This window comes from Idiotropiscis lumnitzeri, chromosome 6, assembly GCF_059441095.1.
Source record: "Idiotropiscis lumnitzeri isolate Australia: NSW breed Sydney's pygmy pipehorse chromosome 6, RoL_Ilum_1.0, whole genome shotgun sequence".
Classification (NCBI taxonomy): Eukaryota; Metazoa; Chordata; class Actinopteri; order Syngnathiformes; family Syngnathidae; genus Idiotropiscis; species Idiotropiscis lumnitzeri.
This window is the reverse complement of record NC_142396.1, coordinates 11,441,181-11,466,997: the sequence shown is the minus strand read 5'-3', so window position 1 is coordinate 11,466,997 and position 25,817 is coordinate 11,441,181. Positions and strand designations below refer to the sequence as shown.

Here is a 25,817-nt window from a genome sequence, read left to right as displayed (position 1 = left end):
CCACTATGAAGAGATTGATATAGTATGGATTTGTTATAGATAGATAGATAGCAGGTGTGTTCTGTTGTGTTCTAGTGTTTCTATGCAGACACGATCATATACCTGAAATAACCGAGTGAGTGACTCATGTCCGAGTCGTCGTGCGATGACGTCACCGCTCTACGTAGCGCGCGGCTAATCGGTGCCCCCCCACCTGCGGCTGCGGCGCGCGGTTCTGACCAATGAGATGCGCCTTTCATTCATAAAGCGGCGTGGGCACTCCGGCGGGGTTTCGTAATGCACTCTGAAACCGACAAACCTGTCCGGCCTGCCAGCCAATGGCGTTGCTAGTCAGCCTCATTTGGAACTGCCTCACTCACCAAACAGAAGCCAATGGAAGGTGAGGAGGACCTTGAGAGGCGGTTCGCGTGGCCAATAGAAGCCGAGGTAGGCGGGGCGTGGTCAAATCAGGCTTGGCAAGTGTTGAGGGGGGAGGAAGTGAAGGAGCGTGATGCTACAACCTCCTTATAAAGCCACTCTCTCACGTCCTGCCGTGGAAATTAGAAATTAGAGCCTAACAATTGAGGTCGCATTCACACGGCAACTCAAGCGCACACATTTGGACCGAACATCACCGCCGCCATGATGTGGACCCACGCTCAGGACATGCTCCGCGGGGCCGAGACGCCTTTCTTCTGGGTCGGCGCCTTCGCGGTGGCCTCGTTGCTTCTGTGGATCCTCTACCGGCTCTGGTCCGGCTTCAGGGTTTGGGTGCTGGGCAACGGGCAGCTGCTCTCCCCCCGGTTGGGCAAGTGGGCAGGTGAGTGCTCCCCCTTTACTCCTCCTCTTACACGCCACTTCAAGTGAAGCCAGGTGTGCCCAAACTTCACTTTCTGTGCGTTGTTGATGTTATCTTTTATTAAATTTTTTTTTATTAATGAGGGAAATTAGTTTTTTATGAGCTCAATCAAGGTTGTTGCCGGGGTTGCATATTCGGCGCAGGTAAGCAGTTGATTGCTTAGCAAGATGACGGCCATGAGGTCCAATTATGTGTAAATGGGTTTTCACCTACATTTTGGCTGCCCTACTTTTTTTTTTTTTTTTTTTTTTTTGCTCGGCTATGGCGCACTTTGAGCCCCATTAACTCCTCACAAGACACATGTTCCTATTTTTGAGTGGGTGACCTACATTTGGATTCCTTATGTGCATATTGTCTATATTGCAGGATGAGATGAACGTTAGATGGAAATTTTAGCGTTTGGTGTTATTTTTTTGCAAGGATGGTCTCGCTGGAGTCTACCCTGCCTGGGTTTGACCCACTTTTGCATGGACGAAAATACTGCGCAGTTTGCCTGTACAACCCTTTCCCCTCAACCCCCCTTTTTTTCTGGCATGAAATCCTACTCAAATATGCCCAAAATGAAGGTGCATTGATGAATGGTGCCTTTAGGGATGACTAATGCGCATTTTTTTTACCCCCCTCCCCTTCCATGTGACTGATGTTGCGCACACACACTCATACCGGTGCACAACGATGAGTCATGCACTCGTTCACCGCTTAGTCATCCGTTGACCATATAGGAATAGTCATCACACGCCCTTTGCACTCCTCCTTTTGGTGCATTGTGAAATCCAACGGCATTTGAACGTATCACCTTCATTGACTCTGACATCATAACCATGATAATTAGATTATTGCCCCATGACACATCCTTTTAAACTATGTGGAAGTGATTAATTTGTGAACACGTGTGTAACACTTTAATAGTTGTGGGATTGATCTCTGTAAAATAAGTCAAATAAATTCAATGTAATGGATCAGCAGTTTGATGCCACATACGTGCATACGTTGGTTCGCTTAACCAATGTGTACACAAAGCTCTGATTCACTTCGCCTTGCCTTGTTTTATATCAAATGAAGTGGGCTACAACCAGACCTAAATCATGAAACATACATATCGTTATGGTTACAGGTTCCCCTTAGGTTTATGATGCCGCTGGTATTTACTTTGCGCATCCTTGCTTGTGCTCTGTTTGTTTTTGATTTTCGATTCACTTAGCTTTGAATTAACACTGTAATCAAATGAGTAAAGCAGACCAGAATTGGATCTGGTTTTTCAATGGATATTTAAAAACTCTCTTTTCTTCAGTTTCACTTCTTGGTAAACCTCTTTTTTCACCTTGTTTATGAGGGGGGAGTGGTTCAGGTTAATTTTATATCTGCACTGCAAAGTTGTTCACACACACAGAAGCAAAATGAGGCTCTGGTTAGTTCACATTGGAATTGCGAGCCCATTTCTATTTGGACCCCGGTCACTTTCTGATACAAATTGTGCTCCCATTGGACATACCGGTAATTGATATCAATTTAGTTTAACTGAGGTGTCAACTAGATTTGTTTTGCCTTACATTAAATACAAATACATGGACCTGAACCAAATCTGATTTCTTGTTTGTCTAGTCAACTTGGAATATGACCCCAACAGTAACCTTTTGTTATTTTACTTCTTAAACTACTTTTTTTTTTTTTTTTTTTTTTTAAAGATGATTTCACTTTGTTTACAACTCAAAAAGGGACTCTGTTCAGTTTGCTTTCACATTGCTAGCCCAACTGGATCTCCTTCTGGTCCTCTTTGTGTTCACATTACACATCTTTAATACAATTGCCGCAATTGATCTCCATTCGGTTGCACCCAGGTGTCATTTGGATTGAACTGACTTTCTGTTTAATGAGGAACATGAACCACAATGGGATGTTCTTTTGAACGAATGCGCAATGCAAATGCAAAAAATCCTTTTTCCTGATCAGTTTGCGTTCGCGTTGTCATTTAACCCTGGATTCAGGTCTATTTCTGGTCCACTTCAGTTGTATGCTGCCACGTGACACACATTAGTGAGATGGTGATTCCCCTGCTTCCCCGCTTGCTTGTAATGCGGAGAAAAAAATTGCTGAGTAATCATTCTTGAGCTGCACGTGGGAAAACCCCGTAAAATGCCGGTGAAATTTTTGAAGTACTAAAAACGCCCATTGACTGACTTGTTTGTAGTGGTTAAGTCTCCCCTCTCTCTTTTTCTTTTTTTTTTCCTTTTTTTTTTTTTTTTAATGAGGATGTAGCCCCCTTTCTTCCACCACTCCCAGAAACTTGTTGGATGTCGCATGGTGAGCGTGGCTGGCAGTTGACCCAGACAGGAAGTCTGTTTGAAAATGGCTTACTTGCTGCAACCAGCGTGCTCGCCTTGGCTGGTCGGACCAGATACGCCGGTCGGGCCTGTCGACATGGTGCATGGCGTGATTTGTCGTCATGTTCAACCTGTGGGGCACTCTTATCTTGTGTGAAAAAGACCACATTAGGGCTTCTTAAGCTTGAATAGTTTAGACTTTTGTCATTTTTGCAGGTGGTGTCCAGGGATGAGCTAGTTGTCTGAATCCAGTCTCTCGGGCTAAGGCTGGGCATTTAAAAGTATAATTGCGGCTTTAACAATCCCCTACTTAAAGTACCCTAATTAATGTTTTTAAAAGAATGTTTAAAAATTCCGTAATGATTGGATATGAAAGGTAAACCACTTGAAGTGAAACATTACTGAAGAAGTAAATGTAAAAATTTTGATTTGTAGTAATTTTTTGGAGCATTTAAATGTCCCCATGAATACTCAGTGCAAAGACAAAAATTGTTTCCCCCCTCACTGAATAATTTTTGGATTTAATAGGTACAACATTTGAAACAAAACAGACTAAAGTAAAAATTCCTTTTTTTAATTGTCTTGAAATGCTAAAATTCCCCCATAATACTGCATTTTAAAATATTTGTTAATTGTTGAAAGCGAACAGTACTTTTAAGAAAAACATACACAAGTAAGACTAAAATTGCAGATTAAAAACATATGACGTTATAGAGTCCCCCCCCCCCCAAAAAAAAAAATACTCCATTAAACTGCATTTTGGGTTGTTGATTATTTTCCTTACAAAATCGGTGCTAGTATTAGTTAAATGCAGGTTTGAATAAAGCCTTGACGAATTAAAAATGCTTTCAAGGTAATCAATTACAGTATAAATCAACTTGAAGATTCTAAAAGGTTAGGCAGTAAAACTCTGTAATGATTGGACTGTCAACTATACAATGCTTATAAAACGCTGACTCAAGTAAAATGGCCCATTTGAATAATTCCTCGAAGTAAAATGACCAGAAAATACTAATTTACAATGAGTTGGTTTATACATGTACTATTCCGTAATGATCTGATTTTTAAATGCAAATTTTGTTCGCCGAATGTCAGACTTTTGACATGAGTTGTCTGTCATTTTCTAATCTGCAATGAATGGATTCAAAGGTTGAATTTACAAAAACTAGTGTCACATGAGGAGCAGAAGCAGAAAGTTGAACATTAAAAGTCTTCATCTATGAACGGAGAGCAGGGCTGGATGCTTGACGTCCTGACGTGGTGTCACTCGTGTTTATCTACTGTGAGACATCAGGCCGATGCGACAGACTAAAAATAGCAATCAGTGTTTTTTGAGATATTTTTATACTCTGTAATTATGACTGTACGTCATAGATATATAGTACTTTAAACAAAACCCAGTCAAGTGAAAGTTGCATTCAGATTTTGATTTATTTTTTTAAACATCAGTTTATAATCCAACAGTGAACTAACGTGTTGTGCAATGGAGGCCCCTCATGCTGCAGCGTGGTGTCACCCGAATGCTGATCTCGGTGGGAATGTGGCTGAGAAACCACATTCTCAACTGCAGCTCTTTGCATTCTCGTTGAATTGTATTCATGTAATTTGCTTCTCAACAATGTCACAACCTGCATTCCCCAGGCGCTCGACACACGTGTGACTTTGAATATGGACAATGAATGACGTCAACCATGAGAACAGTTGCGCGTTTCTCGTAGTCTTACGACAGGCGGCAACAATGTGCTGGTCCGACCGGTTTGTCAGCACGTGCTCAGCCCGTTATGCTTAAATATGCTAGCTGAGAGGTTTTAAGGAAAGCCCACAGAAAAAAAAAAGTTTGCTTCCAAGAAGTGTCGAGTCACAATGTGGGATGTAAAACAAAAAGCATTACTTTTAAGGTATGATGCGCATTTTATGTTTGTTGATGCGTTCTTGTTTCTTGCAACCGTTTTAATAAAATAATTGGGATTATCATTTTGGTCATAATCGTACTGTTGAGAATTACTGTTGAGTTTTGTGTGTGTATTGTGGACCTCCGTTTATACGCTGTTTGGCATTTGCTAATTCATCTATCTGCCAATATTTGCGGAAAAGATTTGTGGTATTCTGGTGGGAAAGTGCGACAATTACTGTTTCAGACATGAGTTTGCCGCTACCATCTAGCACTCAACTCAACTCACTTCATTTTTTAGGACAAAGTGAACTATTGTCCTAAAAGATCCTTCATGCTGTTTGGCACTCCTAGCTTAAGTTGACCATCAAACTAAACGTAAAACAAAAGGCATACTCATGTTTTTAAAACAACTACATCACTTTGAATGTGTGCTAGCTTAATGCTAACTCCCAATGCATGATGAAAATGAATCACATCTAGATGGCGATGGCGACACATTGAACCAACAGATATTTGAACACCAACAGGGCAGCAACACATCAAGACAGACAATATACAACTTGCATATTTGATCCTCTTTGAATAACTACTAATCTTAATTATGTAACTCTTCCTTTCTGTCAGAAAAACTGTGGTGGAATGTTAGATCAGTTGTCGACAGTCAGCAGAAGTGGATAGATAAAACGGTGGCGCAGAGGGTTCAACAATTTTAGGAAAAAATTGTATTGCGATTTTTCTGCCAGATTTCAATTTGATCTGCAATCTTCTTCACAATGTACAGTGACATTTACAAACATGACACAATAAAAGTTATTATTGTAATGATGCAAAGCCAGAGGTTTTGTGAGGGGGGTCGGTTCCTCAGTTTTTGCCATCAAGAGTAATTTTGTATGTGCGTCTAATTGTGCAAATGAAAAAGCCTTTTTTTTTTAACCCTGAATTTCTTTTTTTTTTTTTACATTTTATACTAATATACGTGTTCTTTGTATTTAAATGTCAGATTATATGTCAATAAAATCATTGTCCCTTAGCTAAGCAAAATTGAGACATATTGTGTAGAGCTCAAAAGTCAGTACTCTGTGGTGCAAAATAGTTCAAATATTATTGAAGAAATTACAAATATTTAATGTACGTTTGAAATATTGAGCTCTTCATGATAACGTCAGCTGTTTCCGTGTTGCGGTCTGAGAGTGTCTGCTAAATTGCTCTTGTAGTCATCTCATTTAATTTCTTGCAACGTTTTCCTTGAAATACCGCATTTCTCTTCATAGCTGTTGGCTCTGCGCCCTAACGTGGTTCTAGCCAAACTTCTATTAAGTAAACTGTACACGGAAGCATTTATTTTGGGTCTTTCACCATTCTCCATTTCACTTTAGCGATTAGCACGCTTAGCGTCTCCATGTTCTCCTCCTCGGTTAAACCACTACTTCTTAGTGGGGTCGTTTATTTGTCACCTCGGAGGAGATGATCCGCACACGCAGCTCGCAGTGAACTAAATTACTACGGTGCAATGTTGTTGTTCCCCCCCCTCCCCCCATTTCTTTTAAATCAGGATGGCGCAGGTCAATGAGCGTGAGACACAAGAGCCCTTTAAAAATTTTCAAAATAAAATAAAATGTCAAAATTGTGTTTCGTGATTTCCGTCCCAAGACGATAAATCGTTAAACCCCATTATCCTCACAATCTCGGTTTGGCACCCAAGGTTTCCCCTGTTCGGGACTCTTTTTAGGCGCTTTTCACTTTACGGGAGCGTCCCTTATTTGCAGAGATTTGTGGTTGCCCTCCATTGGAAAAACTTCTTTTTTTTTTTTTTTTTTTTTTTACAAAAGTGCAAATTATTTAACATTTACTTTTTTTTTAGGATGGAAAAATAAAGAGTCTGAAAAGTTGGACATGTGCTTTCTATTATATACAGTGTACTTGAACTACAAGACTGTGAATCTCAAAATGCCAGGTGTTATGTGGTTTGGATTTATGAGCTTTTTCTATAGAGCTGCTGTTCAAGAAAATGAGATTTGCGAGACATTTTTGTCTTTTAATCAGTATCTTTTTATTTATGCCAAAATAATTGTATGTTGTCTTCACTCGAGCATATTCTAAAATATTATCACTAGTATACAGCGAAAAACGTGAAACTCCATATTTAGTTTTTGTTCACATTTTTGCTTTTTATCCCTCCAAAAAGCTAAAAAGTCCCCAAATAGTCACAAACAAACTTATTAGAAATTTGTGTTTTTTGTTTCATTGTTTAAATATCTAGCACAAATAAGTCTTTTGGAAAAAAATGCATTTTGGAAATATTTGCTGCTATATAATGAAATATGCATCACTGCAAAATTGAGGATGTTTTAAAATGCGTTTTTAAAGGTACCTGTATTGGCTTCTCATGTGCATCTTTACTTGTGTGCATTGGGTTGTTGTGCCCAAAAAAAACGCATAAATAAGAATTTTGTTTATGGCAAAATATAACAATTTTGTTTTGGACGAGAAAAAAAAGTCAACGCAGAGATGCATGTTTTTCATTGGCAAGAAAAAAAAAAGGCAATGGCATGGCATTGTGATTCACTCCACTCAGCAGCTCTGCATTGAGCAGCAGGGATTTTCCCTGGTCTTCCCCTTTTTGTAGAGCAGGCGACTCTTAGTGGTAAGATTGTGCTTGTGCAGGCAGTGTGAGTCAGGGCGGCTTCCCCCATTCAGATTCTCCTGCTCACACACACTAACATCTCACTGTATGCATTGCAAACGTTATTTAAATGTGTGTGCATGCAGACGTTTAGGCTTGAAAAAAATATTTCAAAAATACTGCAGTCAAATATTCTTGTTGCCATAATGATTCTTTACTACCCAGTGTTACATAAGACCATGCAGCGTGTGTTTTGTTGTGTGCGTGTGCGTGTGCGTGTGTGCAACTACATTCTAGGCAAGGCACTGACTGTCCCTCTTGTAACTTTATTGAGAAAACGGTGGCATTATATAAGAGGCATGAAGCCGAGTTCCATTCATGTACTTGAAGCCCAATGTGCATATGGGAGTGAATGATGTGCGTGCGCGTGCACGCTTTGTGTCTGTGCGTGTGTGGGCGGAGAGCGAGAACGCCGCTGTTCATGTGCTGAACACGCTCAGCGACACGTGCGGCAGCCGGGGATGCTGGGTAAAAAAAAAAAAAAAAAAAAGGGAAAAAAAACCGCATGCTGTAGCTTCCCTTTCAACCTCCTCAGCAACACACGCGCACCGTAGAGCAGGATGGGGAGGCTGTTGAGTCGTATTGCTTCAGTATGTTCGCATTCATATTTCTTGGACTGTCCGCATTGCTTCGGTCCTATTCGATGTGATTTTTGTTTTCGTCGTATCATGTCCTTTCATTTTCTTTTTTTGTGATAGACCAAAACTAATTGGGACCAATATCGTAGTTGTCAATTGGCAAAAAGAAGCAGTTGGTCTAACATAATGTCACGCCACGCGTTGCACTGCGCAAACCTTTTGAAAAAAAGTGGAAGTTTTCGAATAGTCTTTGGTTATTGTTTATGAGTAAAACGGTTAACCAGTCAAACGTACAAATACAACTCTAACCTTAACCCAAAGATCACGAGCAAGGAGCTGCTGGAGGCCGCAGCTCGCGCTCAGGCGCTCACATGCTGACAACCGGACTCCGGCTTGTGATATCGCTCAGCAGGCCACGCCCCTAGAGGGTGATATTTTTCGTTATCCAAATTTCATGGTCCACCACCGAAGAAAAATCTCACAACTGAAATCTTGTCCTTTCAATTTAGTCACCAATACACACAGTTGTGTGCAATAGGTGGATGCTCTTTTTGACATCTGGAAGAGCATTTGGCTTTTGCTTGTCACTATACATCGCTGGAATAGATCGTTGATAATTTTTAATTAAAAATAATAATTCAGTCCAATTAATTGAAGTTGCCGTTCCTTGTACAAGGGCTGTCAGTATTGGAATATTTTTAGAATCGATTATTTTTAGATCCTGAGGTGTTGACCAATTTGAATTTAATTTGAAACCACGGCTGTAAAATATTACTTGATTATAATAGTTGTCGATTTTAATGTTTCGTCCACAAGTTGTCGAATCCCAATCAAATCCTTTTATACACACACCAATGAGTAACTTATTAAAATGGTTTGTTTCTTGACGACAATTGTTTGTTCCTATACTGTAATGAATCTAACGCCCTCTAGCCAACCAATGACACCATTGTTGCTCGGGCGAATGCCTGTGAATTCCGGTCCAACACCTCCTCAGGTTGAATGAACTTCATGCACTCTCCATGAGCGCATAGTCCGCCTTTTGACATTGTTTGCGATCCAACCAGGTGTCACATTCAATATCTTTTGGCTCAACCAGTTTCTACTTAATCAATATGACGTCATACCTAATTTGAAAAGCTTCTGGTGATTGTCTAGCCTTTTCTCACTAAGATTTTGTGTGAACTGAAAAGTGCTTGTGAATTAGTTGCACGGGAAAGAAGAGTCATAACTAAATATTGATTTTTTTTTTTTTTTTTTTTTTTTTTTTTTTTTTTTTTTGTGTAGCAAAATGTAGCCCACAACATATACGCTGTGTCTGGTTTGGCATTCATGCTAACGTTGTTGTCAAATTGCTGGGACAAATTCAGTTTGGTCTAGATTTTGAAACAGTTTTCTTTCCATTTGTAAACTATAAATAGAGATAATCTGTCCGAGAAAATGTTTCAGTGGAGGATTCGAATGTTTTTTTTTTTTTTTTGTGTTCTTCTCTTGAAAGACGTTGTCTTGCACAACAAATGTCTGACATTCTTCCGTAAAAACATAAAACAAAGAATTACAACACATTTAATTTCCACTTGTCAAACTGTTGAAGTCATTTTTGTGGCATGGGTGAACCATCCTGAGTGGGGCGTTTGTTACCATGGCGACAGGGGGTAGAGCTTGGCCAGTGCTACTCTGCGCTAACTCTGTGACCTTTCCGACCCCTCTTGCGACTGATTTTTGAAAGTCCAAGTTATTGTGGACTTTCAGACTCTCCAGAACAGGAGATGCTCACGCCTCTGCGTCCAGACTCCACTGGCTAATTTAACCTTAAGTTGATTTCAATTTCACATTTGATAGGTGGGTAAGCACTGCTGACACCCCACTGTTTTTGAACAGGCAATTTTAAGAAGTCAATTTTCCAAAATGTGTAATCTTTGAGGAAAAATTTAACATAATCAGCAATAAAGAAAAAAGAAGTGTTTTTGTTGAGGCTGCTTCTTCTTTTGGAACGAGTGTGTCCAAGACTAAAAGATGTTCAAATCTTGTATGACAGTCGATTGAAAGCTATATTTTGTTTGGGTCGCCTAAAGTTTTGTGCCCAAAAAATCTCCAAGTTGTGAAGTTTTACCAAAAATCACCTCAACTATTTAAAATAAAATATTTACCGTACTTAACCTTTTTCTCTTTTTTTTTTTTTTTTCAAACAATGGTCGGGCCCCCCACCCCCTTTTTTTTCAATAGCTATTTTTTGCTGCAGATCCAAATATAGATGCTGGCTCTATCTTGGTTAGCTCTGAAGTAGAAGTCCTCCAGCCTCCCTCCTTCCCCATCAAGCTTTATTTTTGTCAACTTTTATATTACCCATGTGACTTTCTCCCTTGCTATTTAAAGAAATATACACGTCTGTGTGTGTGTGTGTGTGTGTGTGTGTGCGTGTGTTTCCATCTTGTGCTGCATCCCTCCCTCCTCCCTTCCTCTGTGTAACGTAGGAGGCCTCTGCTCGTTGATAGGCGAGTTTGGGGTGCGACAGATTACATAACAAGAGCAGGGCATACGAGGACCGCAGTCTCTCCTCACTGAGAATCTTAATTGAGGATTTGCCGGACGCTTTTTGTTACTACTGTGTCTTTAAGACCGTGATGGCAACCTTTTCATGTCAAACATTTTTGGACATTCGCCAACATGTGGGACATTGACGATATAGGGAAGTGTTTTCACTTTTATAGGGGAACAGTTACTGCTTTAACATAATTGTAGTGTAGATGATGAGAAAAAGGGGACAACTAGTTTGCCTGTATTGCCATTTTATGGCATGTGTTGGATTCACTGACCCTTAAGGTCGCTGGGACAACTTGACCCATCTGTCTCTTTACACAGAAGCAATTACTCTGTCAATTTTAATATTTTTGTAGAACTGCACGTCTAGTAATCTTTCCAATATAAGGCAGTTTTTACCCCCCGCCCCCCACTTCTCTAACAGTACCAACTATAGCACAATATGGATGAAACACATCTACATCCGGGCTTACAAAGCACCAGGGTGCCCTCAAGGACCTCATAAGTAGCCCACGGGCCTGTTCTAAAAATAGCTCACCCGTGAGGTGTGTCTAAATGATTTGTGTTGCAATCCTTTAAGAAAAGGGCGGCATGCCCAATGGACAGCGTCTGTTGCTATTCTTTTTTTTCAATCCGACTTCCATTAGTGTATAATTAGAATTGACTCTTTATCTCTATAGTATGATATCAGCACATGACCAAACCATATTATTGGTGGAGACAAGATAGCAGGTGCAAGGATGAAGAAATAATTTGCACCTTTTTAATTATTCCCCTGGGTGTGAATAAAACTTATACAAAGCAATATAACTTTATTTATATAGCCGTCACCTTTACATTAATCGTTTCAAAGTGGCAACTCCAGTTACCAAAAGTCCCTGCCGTTTAAAATTGTCATTTTATGTTTGGAACTTTTTGTCTAAATCTGTTTGAAATGCGTTAAGAAGGTCTGTTTTCACAAGTTGGAATGTGTTTTAAGCATAGAGAAGGGGCAAAACGATATACTACATGAAAAAATAATTGGATAAAAAAATATAGTTTATACATGGTATCTCTGTTAGATTTTCACCGATTTCAGGTGGGTGTGGAGCATGTCCTCCACGATAAATATGGGTTCACTGAATCAGGGGCGCGGAAAAAAGATCTGACATGTCACACAGTGAAGAATGAAAAAACCTCATTCTACAGTGCCACAGTATTAATATTTGCTACAGTATTATCGCTTCTTTTATGACAGAAAACCATAAGATGTATTTAGTGTAATGCTTCTCGTTGCCCATCATGATTCCAACCGTGTGTGTGCGCGTGTGCGGTGTTTCCCAGCATGCAGCGTGGATGGATGCTGCAGCCCCGGTTGTCGTGGCAATGATGCTGTTGGTGATCTTGTTTGGTATTCAGGTGCATGCGGCAGGCAAGCATGCAAGGCGGGAGGCGATGGATGGATTGGGGGGGATGGGGGGGGGGGGTTTATCTCCCAGACGAGGCAGTCGCTGCTATTTTTACTCCTCCTGCTGCTTTTTTTAGAGCCGCACCGTTAGCGAACAGGCAGCGGCCGCTCCTCAGCCCAGGGAGGGAGGATGGAGGATGGAAGGGGGAGACAAAAGGCTGGGGGGGGGGGGAGTCAATACCTTTTGGACGTGATGTGCAACGCTGAGGCCGTGTTCGCGGTGCGAAAGCGCCCCCGTCAGGCCGCTTTCGGTGCTTGAAAGCGACGTGATGTGGATGGGTGAACTCGGCTGCAAAATCTAATGAGAGCTGGTGATGTTAATTCGATATGGACGTTGTTGTTATCATGTCAGGCTGTTTCTTAGAATTTGATCACCTTATGCTGCTGCATATAGCGGAATTCAGTGACACCCCTATCCCCCATGTGACCCCTCCCACCACTATTCGATGAGTGATTGGGACGAAGCACTGCTTCGAATTGCGAAACTTTGATAAATCACCCCTCGCCCCCAAAAAGGGGGTTGTGATTACCAAAAGTATCAAAATGTTGCCAAACTAATTCATTGTTTGCTTTAGCTTGAGCACAAAACAGCCAATAGGTGAGTTTTCATCAAATAACAAGTAATCTTCAAATAAATGAATTTGTGAATGCCGAACTGCATATAAGAAGGGGTTACCTACGAAATGGAAATGTTTTTGTCATAGAGGGTCAAAATATAAGAGCCAGCCCACCGGATTATGCACCATAGAGCTGTTTCTTGCCTTGATTAGCTCCAGGGGAGGCTCTAAAATTTTGCAACAGCCCTCTATGCACTGCACTTGAAGAAGTTTCTTATTCGTTTGCCTTGTGTACTTGAGACTGCCGTTATCCTGCAATGCATTTGTACATCCCTGCCAACTACTATCACGCAACTATATGGCCTAATAATAACCGTCCCGATGCATCCCCTTGTAGTCAGTCTCATACGATTTTGCAAGTGTACCTAATATTGTGCACTAGTGTTGATATAAATAAATGTACATTCTTTCATTTGTCTTTATTTATTTTGAATTAAAACCACGAGAAATGCCAGCACACTGAATAAAGGAGCTTGGCATCGTCCTCCTCCCAGTGTACCAGAGCCCACTTCCACGCACGCACACACGCACAAACACACTACAGGCGATGCACGCGCACGCACTCATGCAACTGTTATTGAGAGAATGGCGCTATTATATAATAGGTGGGAGGAGTGTTGTCATTCATAAGTACAGCACGAGGATATGGAGATGTGCGTGTAAGAAGATGAGGAGGAGGAGGCGGCGGCGGCGGCATCTATTCTGCCGAGGGAGGGCTGAGCATTTGCTAGGGGGGTGCTATAGCTCTGCGTGGAATACCAAAAGCACAGTCTAAGAAATGATTTGATTATATACTTTAAACTTGATGCAAAACGGCGTGAATTTGCAAGTTCACAATGTTGTGGGTAGTACCTTAAATGCACCTCCAATGTAGCGCATGTGCTTTAAGCTCTTTAATGACTCCCTAGTTGGAGTTTATTGTAAAACTAAACTCTCAACAAAAAGAATTGCACAAAAGGTGTATTTGATAGAAGAGAAGTTTTGTTTTTAAAAAGTCAACGCTAATGCTGAAGTCCATGTACAATCTCATTCACAAGCTAATTGGAAATTGGCTTTAAGAAGGATATGCCTTCAAATAATGAACATTCACACACAAATGCTGTGGGAAAATGTACACAAAGGCAACACAAATTCTTCCCAATCTGTGAAAAAAGAGTTATATATCAATAGATTTAAATTGCAACTTTCTTCTTATCCTGTTGCGTGTTCTCCATCCTTGCACGCACCACAACTGCTCTTAAAAGGCCAAAGTGCACGCACAGCAGGAAGAGTCGCTATTTGTTTTTTAATTGCTATTATTTTTTTTTGTATATACTTATTTCACTTTCTTACTAATTTTCTCATTGGCCTTGAGTTTTATTCAAGTTGAATTTTCAGGCATTCAAGGAATTTTACTTTCCTCAAATTTTGAGCATACAAAGATCCAAGATCTTTTTGTTATACTGTGACAAATTTGCACTTGATATGATGATGAAATATGATCCCTGAGGTAACCTCGTGAGTCCCAAGAAGTGAAAACAAAGCGAGAACAACAAAATAAACATGATAAAGGAGGTGCTTATTCACAGTTTGAAAAAAGAAGAGTTCAAGAATAAATTATTCAACATGCAGGGATGAGTGGACACATGATAGTTTTTAGTTGAAAATATAATATTGAATAAATATTAAGTTTCAAAGTCAATGTATAATCAAATTAGTAATCGTGTTTTCAATCCAAATTTGAATTGTTATATTCCAGTTGCTTTTTCGGATGTGACTGCTGTGCAGAGGTCTCGCTGAGTAGTGATTACTGAATATTTATTTATTTATTTTGTGACAGACTATTATGCAGGACGGAGCACTTTCATACAATCTCTTCCCTTTTAAGGACATTTTAACATCCATGCTCAACTATGTTCAGCAAAGTGTTGCATCACTTGTCACTCCACAACTCATTACCCATCCTGTCAATTTGAAAGCTGCCAAAAGTGTCATGAGTCTATTGGCCCCACCCCGCCCCTGATCACCTGGCATGCTTGACATGCACTCGTGTGAATACTACAGCTTCAGGACAGCTGACGTGCGCCTCGTCGCACGACACTCTTCAACGCAGGTGCGACTCTGTGGCGCCCCGCGAGCTTGAGGTCCATACACCTACATATTTTTGTGTTTGTAAACTATTTAAAAATATCATTTGGTTTTGTAATGTTTCCCATTTTGAATTATTGTATGTAATATTTGACTTTTTTTTTTGTTAAATTCAGTTGCCACAATATCTTGGACATCATTCCTGTGATATCCAATGCAAATGAGGTGTTTAAAAAAAAATAAATAAAAATCCTAACAATTTTTAACCCCACAATTTTTTTCTCCGGTTTTAAAGCATTAAATATACTTTATGTATTTGTTTAAATGTATATTTTCAGTAGTGGATGTAATTACGGCTGTCGCTCATATATTTTTAGAATCGATAATTCCACCGAATAATCGGATAAAAAAATATTTATCATTTAAAGTTTATTGATTCCCGAGTTATTAATTTCAACTAACAAAACCAAATCAACCATGATTAAGCAATTAAGCAGAGGAATTGATGTATTTGCCAATATTTTTAAACTAGAGCGCTACATCTTTGTTACTGAATGCGAAGGCAGGACTAAAAGTTTGATCTACTCTAATAAGGCTGCGTGAGGTCTCAATGACAGGTTATTCGCAATAAGGCTGCAAATAACGATCGTCTTCACAACAAACTAAATTGACATTTTTCCATGAATTGGTTACGATTCAGACACTGTGTTGGTCCATAACATCTCAGAAAACAGGCAAAAATGTTGAGCAGTGTTTTCCAATGTCAATGCAGATGTTTAAAAGAATATTATTTTGATTAAACAAAGATCATCCGTCTGCTTTCTTGTAGGATTACATACGGTGATTATTTACTGTTGAGAGGATTTGATGCTTACCAACCATTTTATCCCCCCCCCCTGTGCCATGCATTGGTATGATCCGCTCCCATTGAGGCTTTTGTGTCGGAGTGTTTCATTCTTAATATCGAGAAGGATGGGGGTGGAGTGTTCGGTGTGCGTTTGTGTTGGGGTTGACGACGAAAGAGTCGGATTTAAAAAATAAATTCTGCTCGCCTTTTTCACTTTTTGACTTTGTGCTACTCTTGCTCGCCTTCCTCTTTTCACTCCTGCTTTCCATCCTTCCCTGTCTCTCTATTTCGCTTTCTCCTTCACACGCTCCTTCTCCTGCTTCGCTCCACTTCTATTTTTAGACGCCCCCAGGATCCCGCCGCATCCCGCCAGCCCCTCTTCTTCTTCTTCCTCCTCCTCCTCATTCGTTTGTCATCGCTCCCTCCCTCTCGTCTATGCTCCTCTCCTCTCGCCTGTTGCCAGAGAATGTCCTCTATGCCTCCATGAATCTTTCATCGACTGATCATAGGTGTGTTGAGTGCACGATCGTGCCTATCAGCTTTCTTTTTGCATCTTTTGTATCATCATCATTATCATCATCATCAACATGAGACTTGACAGACACACTCGGAGTCCGCCACAATTTGTTTGCCTAAAGTGTTTTTTTGACAAACTGTGGAACGCCGACCGCTAGTCGTCCCCAAGAAGACCCCAAGTCCAGGGGCGGAGCTAAGTGGTGGCCATGACTACCATGACTTTTCTGCCATTTTCACATGCAGTATTCTTAAACCCCATTGATAGCAATTGATTTATAATTGCAAGCAACTTCAACTTGATCCTGCTTGTATTATGAGTGTGTTGGCCAAGGTTCTGTTAATGTGCACGTTTGTACAAAGTAATTCATGAAACCCTGACTGTGGATGGTATGATAAACATCGACTTCTAAACTAATTCTCAACTGAAAGATCAAGCTTACCTAAAAAAGAAACATGTTGATTCCTGTTTGGGATTTAACATGAGCCATTCCACATAGGAAAAGTTATACAAGTCTAAGAGTGGGATTGGAATTGTAGCTCAATTTACAGGTTGTTCGAGCCATTCAGGTTCCGAAGGTCCCTGGTATAATGCTGGTGCTTAGTACTGTTGGTTTTTGAGGGAAGTGGTCCGCATTTATGGGTTGGGTGGGGCCTTGTCATGAATATTGGAGAAAGACTGGTATAATTATAAATTCGGTGGTCCTTTTTTTCCTCAAAAACGTAATCGTGAAAACTACAGTTTTATAATCTGTTGTATTGCGAACGCCGTATATAGTGTTCATAAAAACTACATATTTTCTCTCTGCATCCCCTTCTGTTTGCTTGGCTTAAGTTTGCACGTATAGCGTGGAAACAATGCTAGCTTGCTTGCTGAAGGTGAACGCTTGCTCTGCTAATTTCTATTGCGTGTTTATAGCATTTTTGTTAGCATAAAGCTAGAGCAACATTTTTGTTAAAATTAAACTTAATGTAATTTATAATTTTAAATGAGTGGGATGGATGAAGCTGACTTGATCTTATTTATTTTTAAATGGTCTCTCTTTACTGATTGTGTAATTGGGTCTGGAGCGAATCCACCGTGATATACTTTTGTTGTGGTCTACTCTCCATGTCGCAAATGGTTATTTTCTTCCCCCAAACCTTACTGTTCAATTTCCATTTCGATGGGATTAGATTCATCTTTTTATCACCCAAATGTGAGCACGAATCATTTGGGTGATCGTCTACAGTACGTGTTGTAGTGTGCAGGTATGTTCCACGAGAGAAACCTTTCTCCAGGTTTCTGTTGACTTAACGCTGGTGCTCGGCCTTTATCCCTCATGTATTGTATGCATTGATCCCGCTAAGCTTTGAAAAGCTGCTCCCGTCCACCTGTGATGACAGTCTACAAGCATTGCCATTGTGTCACAGGGAATCGCAGTCACATTGCAGCTTAGCCAGTGCTCACTGTCCATGACAAGCGGTCCAACTTGAAGTTGGGGTGTGTCCCTAAATGAGGTTCACGTTTTTGTCCATGTTGCAGTCAAGGAGCATGGACGGCCATGTTGCTGACATAATGCCATCCTGCAGGGTTACACAGAGTTCAGCTATTGCTGTTTTTGTTTTTGCTTTTTAAATTAATACCATTTAGTTTACAGCAGTTCATGAAGTAAAATTTTTTTTGAAATACGGACAAAATCTAGAAAATTAGGACAGTATTCCAAATGGACAGAAGAGGATGAATGCCAATTTAAAATTGTAAAATGTATGAGAAAATTTTACAGGAATTCTAGAAAAGTAAGGACAGCGGTTTATTACAAATAATAATCAAATATACGACAGTGATTTACAAAATTTGGACAAAAAAAATAAAACTAATTACAAATGTTAAATAAAATCAGAAATGAGGAGATAAGGTCATTAAAAAAGTATTAGAAATTGCTGCATAATTACTTGAAATTTGACAATTGAAATGATTCTATTATTATTGTTCTAATTATCCTATAAAAATTATAAAACATTTTATCTAATATAAAAATTATCCATTAAGGATTTTAATTGCGACAGACTTCAAAAATCTAATAAAAAAAGTGTCCCAAAATATTAAAAATAGATTAGAAAAAATAAGAATACATAAAAGGAGAGAAGCTTACTTTAAAATAATGAATGTATTCTAAAATGATTCATAAAATCTATAAAAATTAGGGCAAGGTTGAATACTTTTTTCAATAAAAATATTTAACAAATATATTACGAATTAAATATAATGTAAAAGTGAATATAAACATTTTAATTGGAAAAGGTATTTTATTTCAAATTAATCCTGAATATATAGTTTCACCCTCCCTAAAAAAATAAATACAAAAACACCAACAATGCTTATGTTATTTATAATCTGCAAAACTTCAATTAAATAGATGACACCTGTCCCAAACATTATTTAACACTACATACACTCTTTGTTTTCAACTCACCCTTCTTGCCTCCGAAGCACAACTCGCTTTTTTGTCACACCTGCTAAGCAATGTGAACTTGTACTAAAACCCTTGACTGACCTTTAGCATCCCTTCTCTGCTTTGTTTAGTTGTGACGGGAGCCACTGATGGAATCGGGAAATCCTACGCCGAGGAGGTGAGTCTCCTGAAATACCCCCTTAAGCCCACCCCCACCCCTTGTCTTAAAATAAAATAAACATTTATTTGACTTTCTTTGACAGAGAGGCTATGACTCATGCATACAACACAGGGTTCATTCAAAGGCCACAGCCACTCTCTGTACACGGTGCTTGAATAGGGGAAAATATACATGTCATGACTTTTAAAAATGTAGTTAAATGCTTGCTGTGTGTATTTGTGGTACGCTTTATAAACCGATTGTGTTGCATCGCTCTATTGTAGTTCACAGAGCACCCTCGCTATATCGCTTGAATTTTCTTTTTTTTTTTTTTTTTAAGCAATCGTTTTTATGCATTTTATGAGTATACTTATTGTGATGCCCTCACTTGTGGGGAAAGGAGAGCCACGGTCGCTTTTTATTGAATGACGGTAAAACACTTAGCGACACTGAGCACATACATTGCTGCCAGACATTCGAAAGCCACCCATCCACCATTTTCACTTTCTAAATGGTCGCTCTGTAATGCAGATTTTCACCTGTTATACTGTGTGATGGATCATATCCCAACTGATAAACGAGAGTTAAATAGTACAGCATTTCACAAACCATGAGACTGCAGTTGTTGCCTTTAAATCATTTATCCTCATAGCTCCCATCTTTTACCTGTGTTTTCAGTTTTTGAAAATGTATTTAGTTGACACAGTTTGGGGCTGAAACAAAAGAAAACATTGCAGCGTTTGTATTATTTCTTGCTGTAACCTGACATGTTTTCCTTCCAGCTTGCTCGAAGAGGCTTTGCCATGGTGCTGATCAGCCGCTCTCAACACAAACTCGATGACGTGGCCAGGACTCTTGGTAAGTGTGCAAGTTTGTATCTGCATTGGAAATTATCTAGTCAAACGGTCATATTGTCATTCAGTTTCTTTGGGGGTGTTTCTGTGTTCTGAACTTGAGAAGAGTCTTTGGACATGTAATGACGAGTATGCTTTGTTGGTCTGCAGCCTCCTCTGCTGTTTAATTTTGACACTGCAGTAGGATGCTCATGACACCTAATGCCCAGGATTCTATTTGACTTGACTTACTTACTGCTAGATAATGGATGGATAATTGCTTTTTGCACACTAAATGTTACAAGTTAAATACATTAGAAACAAAAATTGTCCTTAATTTCTGACACAGAGGACCAGTTTGGAGTGGAGACAAAGACCATTGCGGTGGACTTCGGCAAGACCAACATTTACCCCTCCATTGAGGCGGGACTGTCGGGCCTGGAGATCGGTGTCCTTGGTAAAGAACTTAGATATTTACTGTCATTGTTTTTAAGGGGCCATGTTTGTTTACATTTTAGAGCAGTGTTGGCTTTGTCATTAATGTTCTGAACATTCATCGTATGATTGTTTCTTTTATACCACCAAGAACGTTCATGGGTCAATGTGACTTGCTGACATGTTTAACCATAAAAAAGAGAACTTTTGAAAATGTCTGAAATAGAACGACTATATTTTTAACCGCAAAAAACAAATCACAAATGTTTTTGTGACTATTAGAAAATCACTGCGACATAAATTTTGTTTATTTTTGTTAATTTGCAAAAAAAATAAAATAAATAATAACAATTAAAAGTATATACTAGACTTTCCTGCCCCTTTGTCATTGCATACATTTTAAAAATAGTGAAGCCCCCCCCAAAAATTATAAAGGTGGAAGGCCATTTTGAAAATATTTTTCCCGCAGCTAAAAGGATTTATTGTAAAGAAGAAAATAATTAGGGCTACATTTATTTTAACAGTTCAAAAACATTGGAATACAAGTAATAAATAAATACAAAATAAATAAGAACAACAAGGGCCTTCTTTATGATTTTATTGATAAATGATTTTCATTTTAAAACACGTCTCCGGTAGATGGAGTCATTTTAGTACTCAGGCAAAAAAGACACTATAACAAAATGTACAATTAAGTCTTGTACACTAGAATAAAAAGCGCCTTTGAGCAATATAACGTGTGCATTACGTCACTGAATTTTTTTTTTTTTTATTGCAGTCAATTTGACATGTATTTTGTGTGAGGAAAATAATGTGAAGAACTGTTTGTCCTTGTTTTAAATCCAGTTGCTCTACTGGTTGTAAGGTGTGGTTGACTGAATAGTTTCTTTCCTTTGCCTCTACTGACCCCTTTTGGGCATTTTTAGTATCGCACTCACTTATGGCTTTTTTTTGTGCACAAATTGACACGTTTTATTTTTATGTGTGTGTTTAACAGTCAATAATGTTGGAGTCTCCTATCCATACCCTGAATACTACCTCCATATTCCGGATCTGGACAATGTATGTATGATGTTTTTTTTTTTTTTTTGGTCATGAAGCAAATATTTAATGTTATGTACCTAATGTGTGTTTTAGTTCATCACCAACATGATCAACGTCAACATGACTTCAGTGTGTCAGGTAATTGCGATCCATTTGAGCCTACAATCTCCATCTTAATGCCATTGTGCTGCTCCTCTGCTGCTGCTCCTTCTTCTTCTTTGGTGGTACCTGCAGTGCCTCACTCGTTCCCAAAGCAACGGTGGACTACACTAACGCCGTCTGCACCCGCCACCCACCCACGCATCTCTCCCTCCTTTCCCACAGTCTCTATCGTGCTTCTCTTTTCTAATTATCTCACTGTCAGGCACCTACGTTTGTTTTATGAGCTTTTACACACTAACTCCTGTCTCTCGTCCACCAGATGACACGCCTGGTGCTGCCCAGAATGGCTGACAGGTGAGTTTTTTTTTTTTTAAATGCACCTTGATGTCAGGTGATTGTTAAAGGATATTTTCGATATGAAGTCTTTCCCCGCCATGGCTGCTTGCTCTTCTTCTTCTTCCTTTTGTTCACAAACGCTGACAAGCTTTCAATTCACACAAAGTGCCCTCCCCGCCCTGATTGGCCCTGCACGCGGTCTCGTGACCGGTGCGAGCCAATGGAGTCGCAGGCACATTTTGGAGCCGTGTGAGGCCCGAGCGTCTCTCGCTCTCTCACCAGACTACATCACTGCAGCAACAGGCTGCCATGGCAACGCACACTGCCTCTGTGTGTGTGCGCGTGAGCAAGTGTGTGTTTGAGAGGGCAGACGAAGGGTTCCCTGGGAAATTGTTGATGCGCTTTGATCCAAAAATAGATGCATAGAGGAGGTTTAAACACTTGAAACTGCTTTCTGTTTTTATTTTCTAAAAGTGTGTGCGTGTGCATATAATATATATTTGTACGTATGCTTATGTTGGTGTATATGTATACATACATGCGTTTATGTGCATCTATACATATATGTATGCACAGAGAGATACTGAAATTGATTTATACCGAAATAAACAGTGCTAGTTTTTTTTTATTTTTGTTTTAATGAATAACAATATGCATTCAGATAACAAATTTGATGTTTTATTTATTTTTGACTATTTTTTTCTTTACAAAAAATAGTCTTGGTTAATTTTAAATTTTGCCCGCTAATTTATGCACTTTGTTCCTTAGTCAATTGAAAATTGTTTATTAAGCACTGTTTATTAAGCATTGTTTAAGAAAAAGTATTTTGAAACTTTGAGTCTAAAATGAAGTAACACTTTCAGCCACGCATGACTGTTTGTTAGCACAATATCACAAACTACAAGATCATCTATTTAAAATATAGATGAGAGGAAAAAAACCAAGATTGTGTTGTTTCAATGTCAAGATGAGACGTTTTCCCATGTCGTTTGAGTTTGTTGGTTTGCAGTTTGTTGTCTTCTCCCTCATTCTTGTCAGTACACGTTGATGCTTGCACAAACAGTTGGTCAACTACCATCACCTCAGTGGCAATCATCTTTGTTTTTGCAGATCCAAAGGTGTGATCCTCAACATCTCCTCGGCCAGTGGCATGTACCCCGTCCCTCTCCTGACCATCTACTCTGCCACGAAGGTTTACATGCCATCCTTATTCTATTCCATTCCAAAATGAAGCGGATATTTATACTCTTCCAATCAAAATCTTTATTTTCATGTCCCTATTTCCGACCTTCACGGCAGGCCTTTGTGGATTTCTTCTCCCGTGGCCTCCAGGAGGAGTACAGGCGTCAGGGCATCATCATCCAGGTGAGGCTGCGCCCTCTCTCGCAACCTGTCGTATAGTACACGGCACATACAGAATTTAGCATGGGAGAAAGGAGGATTCATGCTTAAGTAAAACGACCGCATGGTGATGCCTAGATATAAGAATGTAAGATAATGAAATGAAGTCAAATAACACAATGAAATAGTTTGAATCAGATTTGAAGTAAAATTTTAAATCAAATTAAAACAAAACCAAAATGGTAAATTACAGTCAAATAATACAAATGCAGTAAAATACATTGAAATAAACAAAAAATAGGGTTAGATAAAACTGACGCTGCATGAAAATTAAACAAGGACAGAAATTGAAACAAAGACAGTAAATGAAACATACCATGGCAGAAGCATACAGTAAAGTAAAAATTGTAAAGTGAACTTTTATAAAAGCTTTGGAATACAGAAAAAAAAAATAAAAACGGCAGTAAAAAAAACAAACAAGGCAATATAATACAGAAAAATTAAGCAAAGTAAGTCAGTCGGGCGAGGTGAAATCAAAGTAAAACTAACATTGTCAAATGAAGTAAAATTAACGAAAGTAAGTCGGAAAAATGAACTGAACTGGAACAAAGTAAGATGGTAAAGAATGAGCAAGGAACTAAAATAAAACAAAGGTGGTAAAATTTTGCTCCGTTGTCCAACTTTTTACGTGAACAAACGGGCCGTTTGTGTCACTCTTGTGACACCTGCAGTTCGATGATAGTACTGCACTTTGGCATCTGCAGGCCCAATCTGAACAAATCTTAAACTTTTTTTTGCCCATAATAAGCTGCGCCAAAACATAAAATATTCTTAAGAGCTTTTATATTTAATTCACCATTTCTTTATCTCTGGTAATCTAAATCTAGACTCCAGTTCTCAAAGCTTTTTCAGTGCAGTACCTATGCGCTCAAAATATACAATGACATGAAAGACGCTACAACAAAAGCTACTCACCAAATTGTCAAAATCTGTTAAACATTGAGTCGTTTGAGAGCTGACTTGGCATCTTCACGTCATCCCGCAGAGCGTGCTGCCTTTCTTCGTGGCCACCAAGATGACGCGCATCAGGAAGCCAACCCTGGACAAACCCACTCCGGAGCGCTACGTGGCCGCCGAGCTCAACACCGTGGGCTTGCAGAGTCAGACCAACGGATACTTCCCCCATGCTGTCATGGTAAGACACTCGCGCGGTACAAATAAACGCCATCTTGACATACACTAAATAAAAATTAAGTCACAGATGATGAAACGGACACAACCCGATAAAAATATTTCTTTTCTTTGATAATTGATTTATTTGTTGCTTCATTAATCAATGTTAATCAATCATTACCTTGGTCCACGAAAAGTGTTTGATCAACTTTTGTGTTGGATCTCATTAGATAGTGTAAGTCTACCTAATGCAATGGTCTGTTAGTGTACAGTGCTTTGGTTTGATTTTTATTTATTATTATTATTATTTTTAATACGCACAATGCAAGCTCTGTATCAAACATAACCAATAACAGAGTAAGAGACATCAGCGGTTAAATCAGAAAACCTGCTAGGGAATATAATTTCACCTCAGAAAATTCTGCTTGCTGTACAAATACAAATGTATCTGTTATTCCCATTTCCTTCTGTCCCCCTCCATCAGGGCTGGGTGACCACCAAGCTGGTACCCATCGGCATGGTCATCTTCTTGGGAGCTCGCATGAACCGCCTCCAGCGCACTGGATACCTGCACAGGAGAAAGTTGCGCGAGCAGAAGAACGGAACCGGCTTGAAGATGGACTAAGACCACCAATGTGACCCGAACACAGTGTTTAATTAAGTGTATGTATGTATGTGTGTGCGTGCGCGCCTGAATGTAAAGTCTCCCTTTTGGCGGGTTGAGGGGGGTCCCATTAGAGAACTAGGGCGTGTGAGTTTGTGTGTTCCTGAAGAACCTCTACAAAAAACCAGAGCTGACTTGTTACTTGAGATTAGATGCTACTGCCTGAAAAAAATAATGAAACAATGGTGTGTTAAACCCTGCTGTTGTAAGCAGTGGAAATGGTGGTGGTTTTTTTATTATATATATAATAAAATTATTTATTTTATATTTGTATAAGACACACACACACACAACCTGACGCTTTAAGGTTTCAGCCAAGTCATGTTTCTTACGACAAGCCTTTGAAACTGCCCGTATAGTCGCATGTAGTGAAGTGTTGACACTATTTATTATGGCGACGCCATGTGGTGGGATGCTGTTACAAACCAATGTATCACTGGTTTTTGTTTTTGTTTTGTTTGGATTGACATGTTACACAGAAGTGCCTTTCTATGGTCATTGATGCTGGAATTACATGGGAACACCACATTTTGCCTTTTTCTCCACCTTTTTTTACACGTCCCATCTTGGTGTGCCTCCACAGCAATGGAGTATAATTTACCATAAGAAAGCCTTTCACATTGACTGCTTCACATATTTTTCGGCAGTGATGCTCTGCGTTAGGTGTATGCAATATTCTTATGAGTGCCTCTCGGGTGTGAAGAATCTTTTTAAAATGCTTTATATTACCCACTTTATATGTAATGTTGTAACATGCACTGTTTACTTCTGATAGTAGCGTCTTATTTTTGCTACTGTTTGATAATAAAAGTACGCATTTGACAGATGCAGACTATTGTCATTCGTGTGAAAACGGTAATTTCATTCTTTTAGTTTTTGCCCATTCGAAAAAAGACTCAATTCCAATTCCGCTTTTAACAAATAAACAAAAACACAGCCTGTTTTGGC

At 39.3% G+C, this 25,817-nt stretch overlaps 1 protein-coding gene across 1 annotated transcript; it reads left to right on the top strand.

Moving 5' to 3' along the window:
* The first annotated feature begins 309 nt into the window (after nt 1–309).
* hsd17b12a (hydroxysteroid (17-beta) dehydrogenase 12a) lies at nt 310–25,695 on the top strand. The gene is made up of 11 exons (XM_088299239.1): nt 310–799; nt 18,913–18,959; nt 19,724–19,799; nt 20,124–20,231; nt 21,207–21,271; nt 21,347–21,391; nt 21,675–21,709; nt 22,802–22,883; nt 22,991–23,056; nt 24,078–24,227; nt 24,690–25,695. The coding sequence occupies exons 1-11, from the start codon at nt 622–624 to the stop codon at nt 24,828–24,830; spliced, it is 993 nt and encodes a 330-aa protein (XP_088155365.1). The 5' UTR covers nt 310–621; the 3' UTR covers nt 24,831–25,695.
* The last annotated feature ends 122 nt before the right edge of the window (nt 25,696–25,817 follow it).

Excerpts from the sequence above, each read along its gene's own strand:
- hsd17b12a (XM_088299239.1), top strand. The coding sequence starts at position 622 with ATGATGTGGACCCACGCTCAGGACATGCTCCGCGGGGCCGAGACGCCT. Across the intron at positions 21,272-21,346 it reads ATATTCCGGATCTGGACAAT|TTCATCACCAACATGATCAA; the intron begins GTATGTATGATG and ends TGTGTGTTTTAG. Across the intron at positions 24,228-24,689 it reads ACTTCCCCCATGCTGTCATG|GGCTGGGTGACCACCAAGCT; the intron begins GTAAGACACTCG and ends CCCCTCCATCAG.